This window comes from Chroicocephalus ridibundus, chromosome 1 (assembly GCF_963924245.1).
Source record: "Chroicocephalus ridibundus chromosome 1, bChrRid1.1, whole genome shotgun sequence".
Classification (NCBI taxonomy): Eukaryota; Metazoa; Chordata; class Aves; order Charadriiformes; family Laridae; genus Chroicocephalus; species Chroicocephalus ridibundus.
In genome coordinates this window covers 60117863-60136080 of record NC_086284.1, presented here as the reverse complement: position 1 = coordinate 60136080, position 18218 = coordinate 60117863, and the positions used below count along the sequence as shown (strand labels likewise).

Here is an 18218-nt window from a genome sequence, read left to right as displayed (position 1 = left end):
TTGAAGTTCTTTCTAACACTAACTCCTTTTGTATAGTGCTGAAAGCCTCCAAAACATTCATCAATTGAACAGCTGATATAACAAACAATCCCTTTTTAACCCTTTGCAACCTCAATGTTATAAAAGTCATTCTGTGTATTAACTATATCACATATTGACCAAGTTGTACATAATTTTAGTGTATTTTACAGCAGTAAGCATTATTCTCTTTTCCATAACAGTAGCCTTATCTTATCAAATACTGACTCTTACTGATTGTTGTCAATGTATATCCCTCTAAGAAAAGAAGTAAACAAAACCCCCCTTTGCTATGGTTCTTTATCAAGCTTATACCTTAGACCACAACATGCATCCATCCATAAAAATGAAAGTACATTTGCTTTTTACTTATTGTTATGTAATTTGTACCAGAATAGCATTTTGGCAAGAAATACTTAGCTGAACCGTTGACAGTGTTGTTTGAAATTACTGGGTAGCCCTCGTCAGCTTTGGATGAACTTGCTGATCAAACCAAAATAGACAATAAAGGAAATGCAAGGGAGGTTTCATTAAATAAATTTATTTGTTAAAATAATTTAACTCCAAATACAACTGCTGAGTTTGCATTGAGTTCTATGTACAATTCTTGTTTTATTCGAAACATCAAGGTTTAAACAACTGACATTGTTACAAAACAAACTGTTGCCCCATTTTAAGTTGCCAGTTGTATTAGAGCTCAACAATTAACTGTGAAATACATTAATTCACCCCTAGGAAACTCCAAATCAACAGTGTTAAGCCTGATTCCGGAACCCACTTCAGTCTTTCTTCAAACCCTGATCAAGAATTAACAGATGCACAACAATGCAGATAAAAGCCTCCTGCAGTTGTCAAACATTTGCTTTTGTTGCGGAGTTTCACAATTAAAGCCTAACCAGTGCTTTGACAGCACACTGGTAAAAAAAAATAAAAATAAAAAACAAACATGCACAAAACCCCCCAACCAAATGGCTGACATCTTTAGGCAACATTCTATACAGGAAAGCAAATACCAGTAGTTTTCCCACAGAAAAGTAATGGCAACTGTAGCACTGGGGTTAGGGAGAGGCTAGAACCAGAACAGAAAATTTTTTTGATGCTCCAAAGGGGCTGGCGGAGGGACGGACACAACAGGAAAAACCAAACCAAACCAAAACCCAATGCAGTTATGTTTAATACTCTTGATCTGATTCTGGTTTGTTTGCTTTGACTAGTTTTTGTGTGTATTTTTAAGGGAAAGAGGAAACAGTTGCTCTCACTATCATAGCTCAAAAGAATAAAAGTTGCAACATTTAAAAAAAAACCAAAACAACAAAACTGGAGAAATGCTGTCTTTGTAGAAAAGTACAAAGCTCTACAAGAACAGCCAAAGGAAAAGCGGGTCTTTGGAACAAATCATAATATTTTAAGGCATGTTATAAGAAACTTTCAAATACTATAATTGGTAATCCTACCAGGGTACAAATGAAACAGTGACCCAAGACCAATGACTCCCGCAGGGTGGCCACGCAGCTGCCGTGTGGCTCACATACCTTCCTTTCTGCTACCCCTATAATTTGAAAAAAAAAAAAAATCTCTGTCGAGTGCAACTGTCATTGATTCAAGCTCCACTATCTTCACATTAGTGGAAATACAAATAGTGCATAACTACTTCCTCAGAACTATACAATGAAAACAACACTTACGCTTCCCCCCCCCGCACTGCGTTGTGTGGTAGCTTACATACGTCCTATGCTTTTGAAAATATAAGAGCATAACAAAGAAACAAGACTGGGAGATATTTTCATTAGTATTTTCTGTTAAAAATTTACTGTGCAATTTTTCCCATATTAAAAGCCCATCTGTTTTATATTATGAACTTCATGTTAGACTGTTCATATTGTACTTCATGCCATTTTCCTGGTTGATGAACAATCTGTGAGGTAAGATTTTAACATCTCTGTAAATAACATTGCATAACACACACTTCCAACTCAGTTTCAAATCTGGGTTTGGGATTTTTTTTTTTTTTTTTGAGCATTTATGCAGTGGATCTCACACTGACAAGCTGTTTTACAAATGGGGTGTACTGCTCAATAAACCATTTCCCAATCTAGATATTTTAGACACTGAAATATCAGTAATCCAACGTCTTATGTCTTGCTTAAGCATGGCAGCTGACACAGTGGGCGGGCGGAGGGTAAGAGAACATTCATACCATCTAGTTTAGGCATATAAGTTGTGTGACTCGGAGGACCAAAGTTAAAAGCCTAAGTTTACTATATAGTCAATGGAAAGAGGTAGGTGCCTCTAGGCGGGCGATTCAGAGCACCCAAAATGGGCATTCAGATGCCAGAAATAAACGGTGTGCCTATCTCCCCAAGAGAACAAAGTACAGTAACGAAAGCTCTGCAAGGTAGATGGGAAATGGGCTACATTTACGTTCTAGTAAGGCTTAATGTTTTGCGACATCTAATGCCCTTTGATACGTTGGTTGTGGAAAGGTCTCGAAAGGTTAAGGGCAGAGATGGACAGTTCTCTTCTACTAATATGATTTCCTTTAGTTATCATCCATGGAACTGTAATTCACAATGTTAAGGATCTTTACGTATGAAAATCTGCAAAGCGTTTTGTACTCAAGTTTCCTTTGTAGCAGATGAGAGCGTTTTTAGGAAGTTCTGCAGATGGAGGCAAAACTCTCGAACCTAACTCCGATTACAGCATTTCTAAGGGCCATATACACACACACATACACGCTCACCACACACACACACACCCCAGCACCCCTGTTTTCACTCATTTAAACACAAGGAACTACACTGTTACTGCACAAGATTGAAAAACTAATAAACGCATGGTGTTATTTAGACCACAGGCTCAGTGACTCTGTATTTTTATGGCCAATTTTACCTATAAAAGATCCAGCTCAAGACAATCTCTCCAGCATTTAAAATCTAAACATTGTGATTGAAAACTTTTCTATACTTTGATTGTAAGACTTCGGAATAGGTATTTCTGTGCCATTAGTCATGCAAATGATAAATACTTCACTGCTATGAAACTAGCAAGTCAGAGCTCGAGCATCCTTTCAAAATAAAATATTTGCTCCCACCATTTAACACTCCAATAATTGGGGCAACCTTTGAACAGTGTGTCAGGCCATGAAAGAGCCATTTCCACACTCACCTAAGGAATTACAACCGTAACTATTTCACCTCTGAACCAAATGATTTCACATGATTATTCAATTTAAGTTTTCAACATTAAAGCTGTCAAATAGCAAACTTGATTTTCGAAGGTTAGTTAGGGATCACACCAGAGAACGTAGCCCTTAAAGGCAAGAAAAACCGTTGTCTTTAACAAACTTAAAAATGCAGGATGTTCATACTGTCCCACGAGGTTTCTGCAGAAGGGAACATATGGATGCAACATGGCTTAATTTTCCTTACAAGATGGTACTAGTTAATCTATTAAAGTGTTCCTTGTTAGTAAGGCTCAGCAATTTTTTTTCATCACAGTTGCTTCCTCCTGGATCAGTAAAGTGATAAATAAAGATGCTTCCTGCTTTGTAAACAGAGGGTTTGTTTGGCTTTTTGCAGACCAAAACCTGAAGCGATCCTCCATTTTTGAGCAGCAAAATTAAAGATTTAAAACATTCCAATGCCAGACTGTTTCTTCACCCGTCATTTGTTTTCAGATCTTGCCTCTCATTTCATACACTGATTCAATGTTTTCCATTTCAAGATGTGGGATAAAGTGTAGAAATAATAGCATCAATTTTGAAAAAAATCCAAACTATATAGGTCTCTGGTAGCCTCTTCCTCTAACACTGTCAGAAGTTCTGGTGAAATCAACATATTTGACTGAATGACCTTGGCCACAAGTGATAGCGCACGTCCTGAAGCGCGGCAATTAGACACTGAAAGACTTGGCTCTCCTTTCGCACTTATGCTAGTTGTGAATGCTCTTCAGAGACACTCTCTCCACCGCTTTTGTTTCCCATTTCCAAAAGTTTTCCAGCTTCTTCGGAAATAGTTGCTGTTGTTGCTGTCTGACATGACAACACACGTACGCTTGACTGGAACGACCCTGTAGATCAACTGGCTATGCCATAAAATTGCAGGTGCTCAAAGGGAAAAACGGGTGAGATGTGGTCATTTAACCCAATTATATTCAGAGTCAGTGATTGACTTCCAATGCTCAGCTCTGAGTTAATGTTGCTACTTCACTACAGATGTATTTCAAGTGACCCACAAACCAGGAAGTGAAGTAGACAGTTTTACCACCTTACAAAATTTCTGCAAATTAAGTCCAGGTTAGGTCATTTTTAATGCTATTGTATATTACATGCAGAACAGCATGGATCATCTTTGTCTGGCTGTGCTGCATAGTTCATTTGTCTAACAATTTCCGCAAAGAGCTCATCCACCATTGTTTTACTTTTAGCAGAGGTCTCCATAAAGGGGCAACCCCATTCTTCAGCTAAGGCTCTGCCTTCACTCGATGATACTTCTCTCTCACTTTCCAGGTCCACTTTATTACCAACCAGAATTACTGGCACCTTCTCATACCTACAGTTTAAAAAAAAAAAACAAAACAAAAAAAAACAAAAACAGCAGCAATAATTACATTTTTACATTTTTAAAATGGCATATATTTAAAAATTCTAAATGTAAACATCTATTTGCAAACAGTACAGACCCACAGGAAAGAGATATTTGGATGATCCTAAAATTTTATATTGAAAAAATGCTTGGCATATCTCACGTTCTAGCAATTTGTTGCACATCTCTCTCCCCCCCGAGCTTTCTTAGAGTTCTAGGGAATGCTTCCTCCTCTGAACTTCCTTTCCCACCAGCAAATCTGCCAGGAACACTTCCACACTACAAAAACCTAGGAATGTAATAATATTTTCTACGTTGGCAATCTCAGGGTGTAAGAACAGGATGGATGTCCAGCCCTCCCTTCAACATTACGTCCTCCTTCCCCCTGAACAGGTATCACGTTGAATTTCCTGCTTGTGATAAGGATGCATCACTCTCCCTTTCAAGGGTAAATTTATCTTTTGTTAACATATATGGAACTCTCAGATTAGCAATAAAAGGGAGAAAACCGAAGAGCCAGTAAATTCATTTGAAATTTCAGGAAACGTAGCCCACTTCAAGTACTGTATACACACAAAAGTACTGTTATATAAAAACATGTATTAGCTAATACAGAATATATAACTCTCCCTTGCAGCATTCACATCATTATGCCAGTTAAACAAGCTGAAAAGAAAAAAAAAAAATTAAGTTCCAGGCAATACTAACACAGTACTGCTTCATAATCAACTTGGACAGCACAATAGATCATATAAGCTATGAAGGAATTTATTACTTTGCACCTCCTTGTGATGGGATGACTGCCAAATTTTTTTAGAAATTAAAATGCCTGCCTTTTATTTTTTCCATCCTCACATGCATAAACCCTTCTTCAGACATGGAACTAAATAAGTGTTCAGTCAGGTTTTAAATTTACATATTTGCCATAGCAGAGAAGAAAACACTGGGCCTATTTCCAAAATACTCTTACACAGGCTTTCTCACGAAAGCAACAAGGACTGAGAGAGAAACAGATTACGGCTTTTAGCACTTAAACTAAACAAAGATCTAGGAGAAACAAGATGGTTCCTTCTTAATTTAAACCTGATTTTCTACTTCGCATTAGCTTAGTAGTACTGCCTTGAGTCAAATCACTCCAGTAAGACCGAGCTGTGGACTGACAACTGTCATAGCTGACACCTGCAGCAGTTGAAGCTACCACTGTCCTTAAGCCACCTATTACTCCTTCTTCATCCCTCCCACCCACCTCCCTGCCTCCCGGGCAGGGCAGGAGAGCAGAGCCGGTGCATGTGCCTCAGCTGGTCGAGGGAAACATCCACCAGCCATGCTGCAACGCAGCTGTCAAGACTCCGCACTGGAACAGTTGGCTCTACTGCAGGGACAGTGAGCTCCCACAGAGAGAATAAAAGGGCAGTAAATTCCCAAACCACCTCAGCAACTCTTACGCCACCACAGCAGTATCAAAAATTGGTCCAACTATGTCCCAAGATACAGCTGAAATACTAGCCTTTTTGTTATGTCTCTTTGCTAAGCGTGGGAATGTCACTTAATCCACAGTCTGGGGCTGTGGTCAATAAGAGTAGAGAATTCCCCTCACTTTCACCATTTATCCTATCCTCATTTACCATCTGAAGAGACACAATCCATTTCTTACTCTGTGGATATACAGTATTTAGCACAATGATACCTTTGGAACTCTTGCAAGAGCTAAGCTGCCATTAATTAAGTACCAAAATACACACAAGCATCTTGAAATCTGTCCTCCCGCATTTAAACGCATGACAGCATAGTCTTTAATTACATAAGATGGATGGCATTCAACAGATAAGACAGCAATCCAATATTTCTCTTTATCTTTATTGTTCAGATGCATGTGTCCTATTGTATTTGCTGTACAGCATTAAAACCCCTTCAATGAAAGTGGAATCAGGTACACCTTCACTGCATTTCTTGATATCTGAGGGCCCCAAACTTCCCCTCACAGCTCCTCCCGGTATTCTGCCTCTTCTCAATTTTACCAGTGGGAAAAATTGAGAAATTCAAAGCAGCCACTTGAGAAACATTCGGTGAAGAAGCAGATGAGCCAGAATTAAAACACGAGATCCCTTCTCTTCTCATTCTGCAAGATCACTCGGATTTGTTGAGAAACATACGAGGAAAAAAACTCCCACACTTGTTCCGGATTTATAGCCAGTTCCACTGAAACATTCAAGTGCTCAAAAAGGTTGAGGAACTCTAGAAAAGCTGGGCAATGAAATGTCTGATGATCTGTTTACTATGAGTACTCAGCACCTGGGAAATGGAGCAGTGCAAACAGTAAACTTTCGTACTGCAGAACAAAAAGAAGAACTGATGAGATGACAGGATAGATGTGAACGGTCTACTTTAATTTATTTGCACAGGACGATCTAGGAACTATTAGCTGGAATAGACAGAAGCACTTTTCTATCTGTACTGCTTTTGCCTCTTGCATTTACCCTGTTCAGCTTATAATCCATTTTCATTCAATAACCACTTTACAACATTAAATTGTGTAAGAAAGTGTTTCTGCAAAACTCTCTCATTATGTCATCCTATCAAATACCTCCTCACAGGGCAAAAATAAAGTTGCTCTTGCAAAATACATCCTTGTATTACCTTTAATTTTGAATAGTCAACTTTACAGAGAAAATACTTTTTATATTCTGTGTGACATATTTTATATTTATATACATTTTATATAAAATATATATACTTATGCCTGCCGATAATATATATATATACACTCACATATAAAAAGAGAGTCATGCAATTTGTCTTTCTACACAGAAAAGTCAGTATCTATTATCTAGAATAACGGAGGTTGGAATGTGGCAAATAATGGAAAAACAGTCCATGGATACCGAGTGGAAGACTGGCTCCAGTATGGGCTTATGAGCTATAGTTCAGTATCGGTCCTGCCAGACCAAAGCTGAGTATGGGAGAGCCAGACCAGACATTTGTGTATTGTATTCTCCAGATACCAAGATGATGATGGATCGACTGTGTGGACAGTGCCATACATGAACAAAAAGGTCTTTACAGAAACTATGTGGTTCCATGTAGCGGTTCCAGCCCCTGCTTCTCTTCAATCAGAGTCCCTAAGGCTCTCCACACTGTACTTCCCAGCTTTCGAGTTCTGCTAACACACCGTGGAAACCCTAGCTCTCGACTAAATCAAACTTTACGAGCTCTAAAGTTCAAGCTGGCTCTCCACCCTTTACCTCCCAACATTGCCAGAATTTCCTGCCTCACTTAGTATCCAGGGCAAATTTACTTCTGATGATTACGGGGGAAATCCCTGTCTCTCCTTACCACGGCTGCTGATCTTGCTGGAGGTGACTTCTGCCTACCCCTGGAGGCTCCGCTCGCTATTCACAGGGCTTTGGACTGGCCAGATGTTGGCACACCCACTGCTGAGGTGATTTCTCAGATGTAGTGGAATTACATGATTCTAATGAAATTTGAAGGGAAGAAGAACATCTCTTCCTCACAGGCTTTTCACCCTGCTGAATTTCAGTGACCCAAGAGGAAAAGAGCTTCTTTACAAAGGGAAAAAAAAAAAAAAAAAAAAAAAAAAAAAAAAGAAAGCTGCCTCGCAATGCCCAAGCAGCAATGCAGAACACACAGAAATCAAACCCAGGAATTCACAAATCCTTCCAAAAGCTTCAAGCAGGATCTAACCTACTCACAAATACTTTCAGCAGGGCAAAAGAAGCTAAAACCCCACCACCTATGCCAGAGCCCTGAAAAGCCAGACTGCTACTGCCATTGCAGGATGCGTGAGGGCAGCTAAGCCCACCATGGGAGGTGGGCAGAGGTCTTGCCTTTCAGTGCAGCCCTTCTCCCCCTGCCTGTCCCCTTAGCGCTGGAAGAGGCGCAGTTCAGCTCCTCGTTCCTGAAGCAGGAAAATCCAATTTTCTCGGGGCTGCTGAAAAGCTTTGAGCAGCACTGATCATTCCTAATGAAAAGCATGAGGGCCACCTGAAAATGAGAACTGCTGCCAGTTTCCTCAGTATCAGAGCAGCGCAGTATGTATTCTAGGGCAAACATCACAGCAGAGCCTGTAAGAAATATACTCAAATGCAGCACGGGAAAGCTTGACTTTTCAAGACCTCTTCAGGAACAAATTTTTGCAAGACCAATTACACATGTTTGCAGAACACGTTTAAAGAACAAGGTACTTCAATGATCTCACCATCTTAGAATATGACAGATACCGAGCAGCAGCAACTCCTGAAGAGATAATACGACTGCAGTCATTTATAGCCCCATGAAAGACACTGGTGCATAGTCAAATACCGTCATATCCAGGATATCACTACTGGCAAGATACAGTCATTGCTCCATAAAAGACAAGCAGCATGTACTTCACCGTCTCAGATAGCTTCATTCAGTGCTTAAAAACACCCTGTTATCCACTTTTAACAAGCTTCTGGGACCAACAGGCCACAGTAAATGACTCAGTTTTCCTGAGGATGGACAACATTGCCATGTGGAATCAATAAATACATGGACTTCAAATGTTTTATGTGGCCTAGCAATGCACCAACAACACGGCCTTACACACCACAGTGATAAATAGTTTCTATATTTTTATCTTACTTCACACAGCACACGCATCATCCACATTTCCGTTTAGATTAATATGTATGCTTTGAATAACAGTTTAAAACATTTAGAAGGCCTCAAGGTGGTACGTAAATGATCTTCAGGGATTTCTACCTCCCATTTTTTTCTATCTCCCATCTTATTCAGAAAGAGAAAAACACGGGCAGTACCTGACATCACATCTGAATCTCTTTTACAAGGTATTTTTCAAATTTCTGCTTAGAGCTCTCATTGGATAAAGATAAAAACAAAGACAACATTCAGTGAAAATAATAAAAACGAAGAATAAAAAAAACTGAAAAAAATTTATGTACACCAAGGCTAATAAACTGATCTGACACCCTTAAACAGTGCTAGAGGTTGCCTAGTACCCCTAAACTGAGGAGGGATGAGGAGAAGAGAGCTGGACCAGTACAGGAGAAGACATTAAGAACTTCAAATGGGCTCCTGCTTTCTTCTACCACATTCTGGAAATGTTGCATCTTTTCAAAGATTTTTGTCCGAGCTTCATATCAGAGCCAAACATGTTCAACCAAAACGCAGAAACTTTATGTATAATAAAAACAAATTAAGAGAGAAAAAAGGTGTATTCTTAAAGACTTTCTTATAACTAGCTTAAGTCCTGTTGAAGGTTAGGGAAAGATGTATGATTTATAGCTTTACATGTTAAATACTGACCACGGAAATGTAAGAGATATCTCCACCTTTATCATCTCCTTATACGTGCAGCGTTTCTCCCCCTGCCCACCCGCCCGCCCCCCCCCCCCTTTTTTTTTTTAAATGTATTTCTGGCACTTTTGAAAGTATTTCAAAAAGGAACAATTTTTCTTCATTTTAGACTTACAAAAAATTTATGGTAAGATTCCTCCCAAAATGCACAGTAGAATAATTCTGGGTAATATGAAATAAAATACCAAAGCCAACAGTTAAATCTATCAGATTGTTTACCAATTCGTGCATAAATATTACTAAGCATTATTTTGTAACATAATTTGCAAACTTTGATTGTCTGTAGTAAAATCTGTCATAACTTGACGTTTCCTCATCTAGAGAAAGAGCGTATTCCAAATGTAACTATTAAGACCTTTTCACACAACTCCTTGGATGTTTAATGCAGAATCCTCAATAGTTAAAACTCGCACAAGCTGCGGAGGGTAAGAAAAGATACACAGTGTTCCCTAGTCCGATTCTGAGCCTCTCAAACACCAGGACAAGAGGAAGCAAGACCACAGAATTGTCAAGGGGAAAACAAACAATCTTAACTCTTTGTTGAAAACTTCCAATTCTTGAACCAAAGCAGCAGGAAAAATACATACGTACTTCTAAATCAATTGCTACCTCGTCTTAAGGAATTTAAGCAAAGAGGACATTTCACTTTTTCCGAACCTTGATTCCTTGTATTTTGTTAGCTTTAAGAATTTTAGCATTATGAGATAAATTAACAACAGGGGCTCAGTCTGCAGAGCTACATCTTTTTCCATGGAGTCCTGCAAATATACATCAATGAAGATGTGCCTACACCTGTATACATGTATAGAATGTGTCAGAAGATAGATATGTAAATCTAAAAATAAGTAGGTTTCTGCAAAGTTTGAGTACTTTGCTTTCCAATGAAAGTTATTACAGCTTCTCAGGTAAATCCATACAGAACAGCTGTAAAACCCCCACCATTCTGATGCAAACAAGTCATTCCAGTTTACCAATTAATTGTATTCAGTTTTGTAAGTTATATTGTGTAAGGATTTAATTACTTAAGCAACAACTCCCAGATAAAAAAAAAAAAAAAAGAGTCTTAAAATAATTTTATAAATGAGTAGATGTTAAAGAGCTTACTGGAAGTCCCACTGCAATTAGGTGGCTGAGTCATGAATTATTTTGCTATAAAGAACAGTGTATGGCCTAATTGCAGGACTAGGGATCTAACATTTTATTCTACACTTTGACATGAACTCCTTATATAGCCTTTGGGAAACAAACTCTTCAGATGGATAGAATGAGGTATACAAAGGCAGGATAATTGTACTTACTCATCAGACAGCAAATTAAATAATAACTGTAAAACAACTCAAAGAATAATATTAGAATAATAAATAACCACCATACCATATCACTTTTGAAGAGGCTTTGGAAACTATCTTTGTTCTTGTACGTGAAACTTTCTGGAAATAATCACCTCAACTTCAATAAAATACTTTAAAGCCAATTCAGTTCTGTGGTTGTTGTAGTCCGCTTACACTTTCCAGTTTGATTCACAAGGTCTAGAAAAAGTGTCAACTGATGCCAGTGCTGCTGAAATTGTTTGGCAGGCTCGCCTTTGGTACTGTGCTTGTAAGTAATTAGAGGAAATAGTCCTCTCCCAAGCAAAAGCCCAAGAAACAACAACAACACAACCCAATCTAATGAAGCACTATATATATTTGCTTCCCAACTGTTACTATAAGCACTTTTCAACCAAAACACTTGAACACATTATTTCTAGGCAGCTTACAGCTGAGAACTTCCAAGGGACAAGAACGGCGGATGGTAATGTCTGATACACATATTCAAAGGATATCTAGTAAATCTACATTCCTTTGCTGCAGAGGCAACAGGATGATGCACATCATTGCTGCATGAAGGACACTAAAGAACTTTCCAGGTTATTTCCAATCACTTCAGAGAGAAATTCTCAGCTATAGGGGATTTTCTGCATCTAAGATCTCATGGGGCAACTAGAATAACAAGAAACTCCTTCCATGGGACAACCTTCCATCCTGGTTCTGCAAGTTACTGCAGATAAAGCCTATCTTCAGCTCTGTCACCTGCTTAAATGGTAAACCAGTGCTTATTTATATACCTGAAAATTCAATGGCCTGCCAACATGCCCTATGGGAGAAGAATTTACCATTCACTAAAGGGAAGTCCTGAAGAAAAATCCCTGATCATCAAGATCTTAGGTAGACCTTTCCTCAGCACATTTACAGAACACCATAAACGTTTAAGCTGCATCCAATGATGTTAGCATTTCCGCTTGCAGTAAGGCTCTGGCATAGGAAGCGAGAGGCAAACAGCACTTTGAGAGGAATAACAGCAGTTCTCATCCACTGCCATTTCAGATGCTCAAAATCCTTTGCAAACAAGAGGTTAGCGTTCACCTTAAAAAGGACACCTCTCCCTAGTACCAATAATCAAAACTCCTATCTAACACAATGAAGCCATATCTAACTTAACACAGCAGGTTTGCGGTGAGTGTATCCAAACAAGATTTTAATCCTTGATTTCCCTCTCCATGCCAATCAAAATTCTCATCCAATCGAGCATCAACATTACCTTGGTGAAATCCTGAAGTTCTAGTCACATTCAGCAACTTAGAAACACTGGAATCTTCAAATAAGAATTTTCTATTCCGTGGAACAGCTTAAGTAGCAATAACCATAACAAAATGCAAGGCAAGTGTTTTACCTGACTTTTTCCATCATGGCTAATTCTCTTGTTTCTAAAAGCAAGAGGAAAATCAGAATGCCCTACAAACCTGAGATTCTCACAGGTGCATTGATTTCTTTTAGTTGCTCTCTCTATACTCAGCTTGCATTGAAAGAAGTCTAGTTGTCCAGAAAACTATGAACAGATTATGAGGCACAGTATGGTTGCTTAAGTACAAAATTCTTGCTCAAAACTTCCAGACGCTAAAGCCAAGCATCTAATTTTTCAAAAATTGCTGCTACTAACTGTAGGAATGGCTCAACATATTGAAAATTGGGCCTCATATTAACTATTTAAACTTTGGGTCCATAATTAAAAATTATTTTTAATGAACATATTAGTTTTCTGACCTTAAATATTTTTCTAAGCCATATGCCATGCTAATATATTAATATTTATTCCAATATAATGAGTATGACTAGATGCACCAAGGTTTTCAGTACTTACCAAATGCACAACATATGGAAGATACTAAAATTAAAGAGACTACCACCTATCTTTTATTTGTATCTTATAAAAAAAAAAGGCAATTCTTCAAAATGAGCATTTTTTTTCAGACATAACCACCTATAATTAAATTTTATCCTTTGATACCTTGCAGAAAACACATTAAACATCAAGCGAGAAGAGTGCTGACACATGACTGAAGGGATGTGGGTTCAGTTCCATACCCTGCTACAGACATAGTTTCTAGTAAGTCCCTTGAACTCTGTATCTCTGTTCTCCATCTGAAGAAAACAACCGTCATCTGATTTAACCTCTGAACACCCATGGCATGTAAACACTCCTGAGGTCTTCCATCCTTAGCGATGGAGGCAACCTGAACATCTTGAAGGATGTATTAGCAGTTTTGCTCACTCTTGAAGAAAAAGATATCTCACATTCAGGCTATTCTCAGCAGTAGGCCACGTAACGCCACAAATCTTTGGGTCTTCTTTACAAGTATATAGAACAGCTATGTTAGGGCAGGTTCTGTGCCAACATCAAGCTTGCCAGCAGAAAGAATAAAGCTATTGGATTAGGCGTGCCCCAGAGCAGGAGCAAGAACACCAGCATGAGGGACAAAGCCAAGGCTGTTACCTTAGTTCAACTCCACCGGCTTGAGCAGAAACTGTAGGGGCTTACAATATCTTAAATCATATGTTGACATTGAAGGATTTCTCCTCCTCCTTTCTTCTCCATAACGAACTTCTACAAGGCCAAAACCCCCGCCTATTCTGATGATGTGGGATTGAATAGGTCCCTTAGCAAAAGTAATGAAAAATACAGATACCTACTGAAAGCAATATAAGCCTCTTGCACGTCATACAGCAAATCTACGGATTCTAGCTGTTTGGTATTTTTAACTTATTACATTGCTGTGTACAAAGAACAGTGACCCTAACATGCATTACCATTTATCTATCAATACATGCTTTGTCTCGATAAATTTCTCTCAGAAGCATATCTTTTGACATGCAAACCTTTAGATGAATTACTGCAATATTTTAAAATATACTGTAAGCCTACTACACAAGGAAGCACTGACAAAGGTGGGGAGGAGAAGAAAAGTGACCAAACAGATCTGTACCGATTCAGATGTATCAAAGTTTATGCCTGTAGCTGGGTTAAAGAAAAAAAAAATCTGAGACACACATTGTTACTATTCCATTTGGAAAAGCTGAAGCAACATCCAGCTCTTCTACAAAGCAGAGTCTGGCAAGTAATTTATAAGGACAACACTAGGTCTAGTGTCTTACAGACTTGGTCAATGCTGATATATAAAGCTCCGGTTTTTCCCTTCTGCCTACAACTCTTCTCCTTGCCATTCCCCAGTCCATCATTAGGGTTGAGCACATGCCACAGTTCTTTCCACAACTAGAGCACTAACAGGGTCTCTTTCCCACCAACAATTCAGATAGAACTTAATCATTATTTAGATTTCTAATTCATTCCAGACTTTAAACCACAGAACCACTGGGGCGGAAAGACACCTCGGGAGGTCACTAGCCCAACCCCCTGCTCAGAGCAAGGTCAGCCAGGAGATCTCAACCAGTTTGCTCAGTGCTATGTACAGTTCAGGCTTCAAAACCTCCAAGGACAGACCTTCTGCAACTTCTTTGGGAACTTGTCCCAGCATTTAATTTAGTTTAACTTTGCCACAGAATTCAAAACTCACTGGCAGGTAATGGGGGAAGATGAGACAAGCACACAACTGAGTTGCATAAGGCTTGTTTCCATAGAAAATGGGCTGAGAAACAAACACCAAAGCTATACAATTATTTATAGCTATTCGTTTATGTAAAGGAACTGATAATCATACTTACAGGACTCAAGATAGACATATATCCTAGCATTACGAAAGTGCAGCGAATTACCAGATTTTACAGAATTAACTAAAGCTAAAGCATAAGTTAATGACAACTTCAATCTCTTTATCCTTGTTTATTTAAACTATAGAAAGTGAAACATTTTAGTGGATTCATAAAGTAAAAACTTTGGCTAGCAAAAATAGTCAAATGCACATGGATTTTAAAAGGGCTGGAAAACTATAGTCCTGTAAGGTATTATTTCACTCTTCAAAGTGAACACACCCTTATATTCCTTTAACCAACTTATAATCACTGATAAAAATCCCACTACAAAACTTATTTAAACTATTCTAATAGGATTTTCTCTAGCTCATTAAAATTACACTTTTACAGTCTTCAAGAATAGGCCTAACAATTAATTCAAAACCTTCTTAGCAGCATCACCTGCTTCCAAAGGATTAGGGTTCAGGAATGATCGTGTCGTGCCGTCCAGTCAGAACCACACAAAAAGCAACAGCTTCTCCTCCATGTCGAGGTAAGAGCCTTCTGACTGCAAGAAGTCAGAGGTCCTGACTTTCAGAACTGCACAGACATAGCCTCTGAAAACAAATGCAAGCCTGGATCACAAAATTCACCTCTGACAATTTGATTGCCACTACCTGGTCCGTAGAATTGAGCCTTACGTGTGGATATGAACTGTATTTCCATAGTGGCTGTTATTTATTTACTTTTTAAAGAATTTGACCTTTTGCAATGAGCCTAGCTTCAGGACATTTAAGAAAAAGTAAAATAAAAACAATGGGATTAAGAGGCAAACAACCTGTCACAAATTTATGCTCTCTCATCAATCCCTGTGTAGAAGCTAAGGCAGATAGATACCAGAGTTTATATGATATTGCATAGCCTGAAGAGAATTTGTGTGTCTAGCACAAAGCAGAGACTTCTTTGTTGCCCTAGTAACCAAAGAAGAATACAGCTTAATGTCCTTCAAGCTAATAAAAATATCCTACAATGCTTACAAGAAAACTTTGCAAAAAATGCTCCGTTGAGACAGATTTTCCTCACAACAGTACAATCAGGTTACAACTCTGGGTATTTTTCAGAAGACAGACTGTGTTACAGAAGCCCTAAACCAATGGCCACGCTGGTACAGTGAACCAATTTAGGAGAAAATAGTGCAAGTTCTATCATTTTCTCTTTTACTTCAGAAGTAGTATTATGACTTTATATCCTTTTGGCTATAGTCAAGCCCTCTTTACCAAAATAAAATTTCTTACCAACAAAGAAAATACAGACTTGAATCTGAAAGTCTTGACTAGTTTTATTAGCAGATGCTGTGAAAGCCTCTTCACTCCTGAGTTTCTACCAGAACATTTGACTTCTAACTTGGGAAAGAAAAACATCCTGCCATGACCTCAGAAAGATGATGGCACTTATTTTACAGATTTATCTAATTTATCTTATTACCATAAGCCTGGTTTAAATAATTGGAATGCTTGAATGAACAGAGCACCAAAAAGGTTTTCTTCTCCACAATTTTCAGAAGTGACCTCCATCTTTAACAACTCAACTCTGTAACTCCAGAAATTTGATTCAAAAAGAGCACAGCAGCTAGTTAAGCAAAACTGTTTCTGTATCTAAACATAAATATTCAAAAATAAGAGCTTCCAAAGTCATGTGGGTTTTTTTGTGGTTTGTTTGTTTGGTTTTTTTAATTTTTTATTTTTTAACTAAGTTTTGGTTCCTCTTCAAGTGTAAGATACTGCCTCCAAGCATACTACCTCTATGCAGCAAATACAAAGTATGGTTAACTGATAGCCTCTCTTCTATATTGAGCGTAAACTTCAGAAATAATTTTCTTAGGAACATTTTTTCTTTCTTCCTACAATAAGACAGGTACCAATTACAGAAAAAGCAGCCAACAGACTACTTCATTCTCAATCAGCATCCTGAATATACTGGAAGAGTTGAAACTAAAGTTTAACCATTCAGTATCCAGAATTTTCCTAGTAAGAACTTGTTTGTAAAATGACATCAGGTACAAGGTATCTAGTACATTAAACAGTAAATTCTAAACATTTCATTCTTCCTTATGCGTGTGTGTATGTATATCTCAAATCCAGTATTTGAGTAACTATTAAAATGAAGCCAGCTAGAATGAAGAGCTCAGATATTCTCATCATCTCGGATGTTGAGCTATTTGTATTTTAACTACTGTATAAATGTTAATTTCTTTGGGTCTGCTCTAGGTTAAAAAAAGCTCCCTTTTCCCAGAAGAGTTTCACTAGCCTGTCTGACAGCCATTTTATTGTCCATGAAGACACTGTGGCACTTAATCACCTTGAAGAATGCTTTATCTTGCACACGTTAACCCTATCAGCTATTAGGCATCAGCAAGGTTAGCCTCCAGGACTCCATCACCATGCAGCTGCCCACACCGCTGCACCTCTGGGGCTTTAGGCACCTGGCTGCTTTGGTTGGTGCCAAAGCTGTGTCAGCAGCAGAGCAGGTGCACCAGGGTCAGAGCCCAAGGCTCCCAGCTGGCAGCATCCCTGGAGTGCCTCTGCACCGGCATTTTGCCGGTGGCTGTATGCTGGCTGATGGCCTGTGCCACCCAGAGAGACGGTTACTCAGCTGAACTGACAGAAAGGATGGGCTTTGCTAGCTGATAGAAAAAGCAACGTGTGCATGCGTGAGGTAGAGAGAAAAAGAATGAAAACCTTTACAACAAGAGGTTATGTTTCTTACTGACATATTTTTTTTTTCAGAGGGAGAAAAACAAACAAGTAGGCAGGCAAATCTAAATAGTTTCTTTAAAAGACTGCAAATTCCCACATGGACCCCAATTTTAATATTGCTTAAACTAGGTAGGAAAACCAATGCAGCTTTACATTCATTTAACCAAACGTGTTCAGAAAGTAACTCAGCAACAAAATTTTCATATGTGGACAAAGCCTATTTTAAACATTTTTAACTAGAAGATAACTGCAGAACTGGGTGAAATCCACATTTTTATTTTTGTCCTGGCTCCTGACCCCATAGGCTGGAAGACTGAAAAACCCCTCTACACATATTTGTATGTACATTTTAGCTGTCCCTCTGAGAGAACTTATTTTTAAAGGTAGGTAACAGTTTATGAAAGGTGTTAAACTATAATGTACTTTGTTTTATTCTGAGAAAAAAAACATTACCCCAATATTTAAGTGTCTGTCACATTCTAGGTACAGAAAGGACA

General features: G+C 38.5%; 1 protein-coding gene across 1 annotated transcript in view; it reads right to left on the bottom strand.

The window, feature by feature from the left end:
* Positions 1 to 543: 543 nt before the first annotated feature.
* Positions 544 to 18218, bottom strand: part of RAP2A (RAP2A, member of RAS oncogene family) — a 31830-nt gene continuing 14155 nt past the window's right edge. Inside the window, exon 2 of the mRNA XM_063336646.1 lies at positions 544 to 4568. Within this exon, the coding sequence (XP_063192716.1) occupies positions 4331 to 4568 (238 nt within the window). The 3' untranslated portion in view covers positions 544 to 4330. The remainder of the gene's footprint in view (positions 4569 to 18218) is intronic.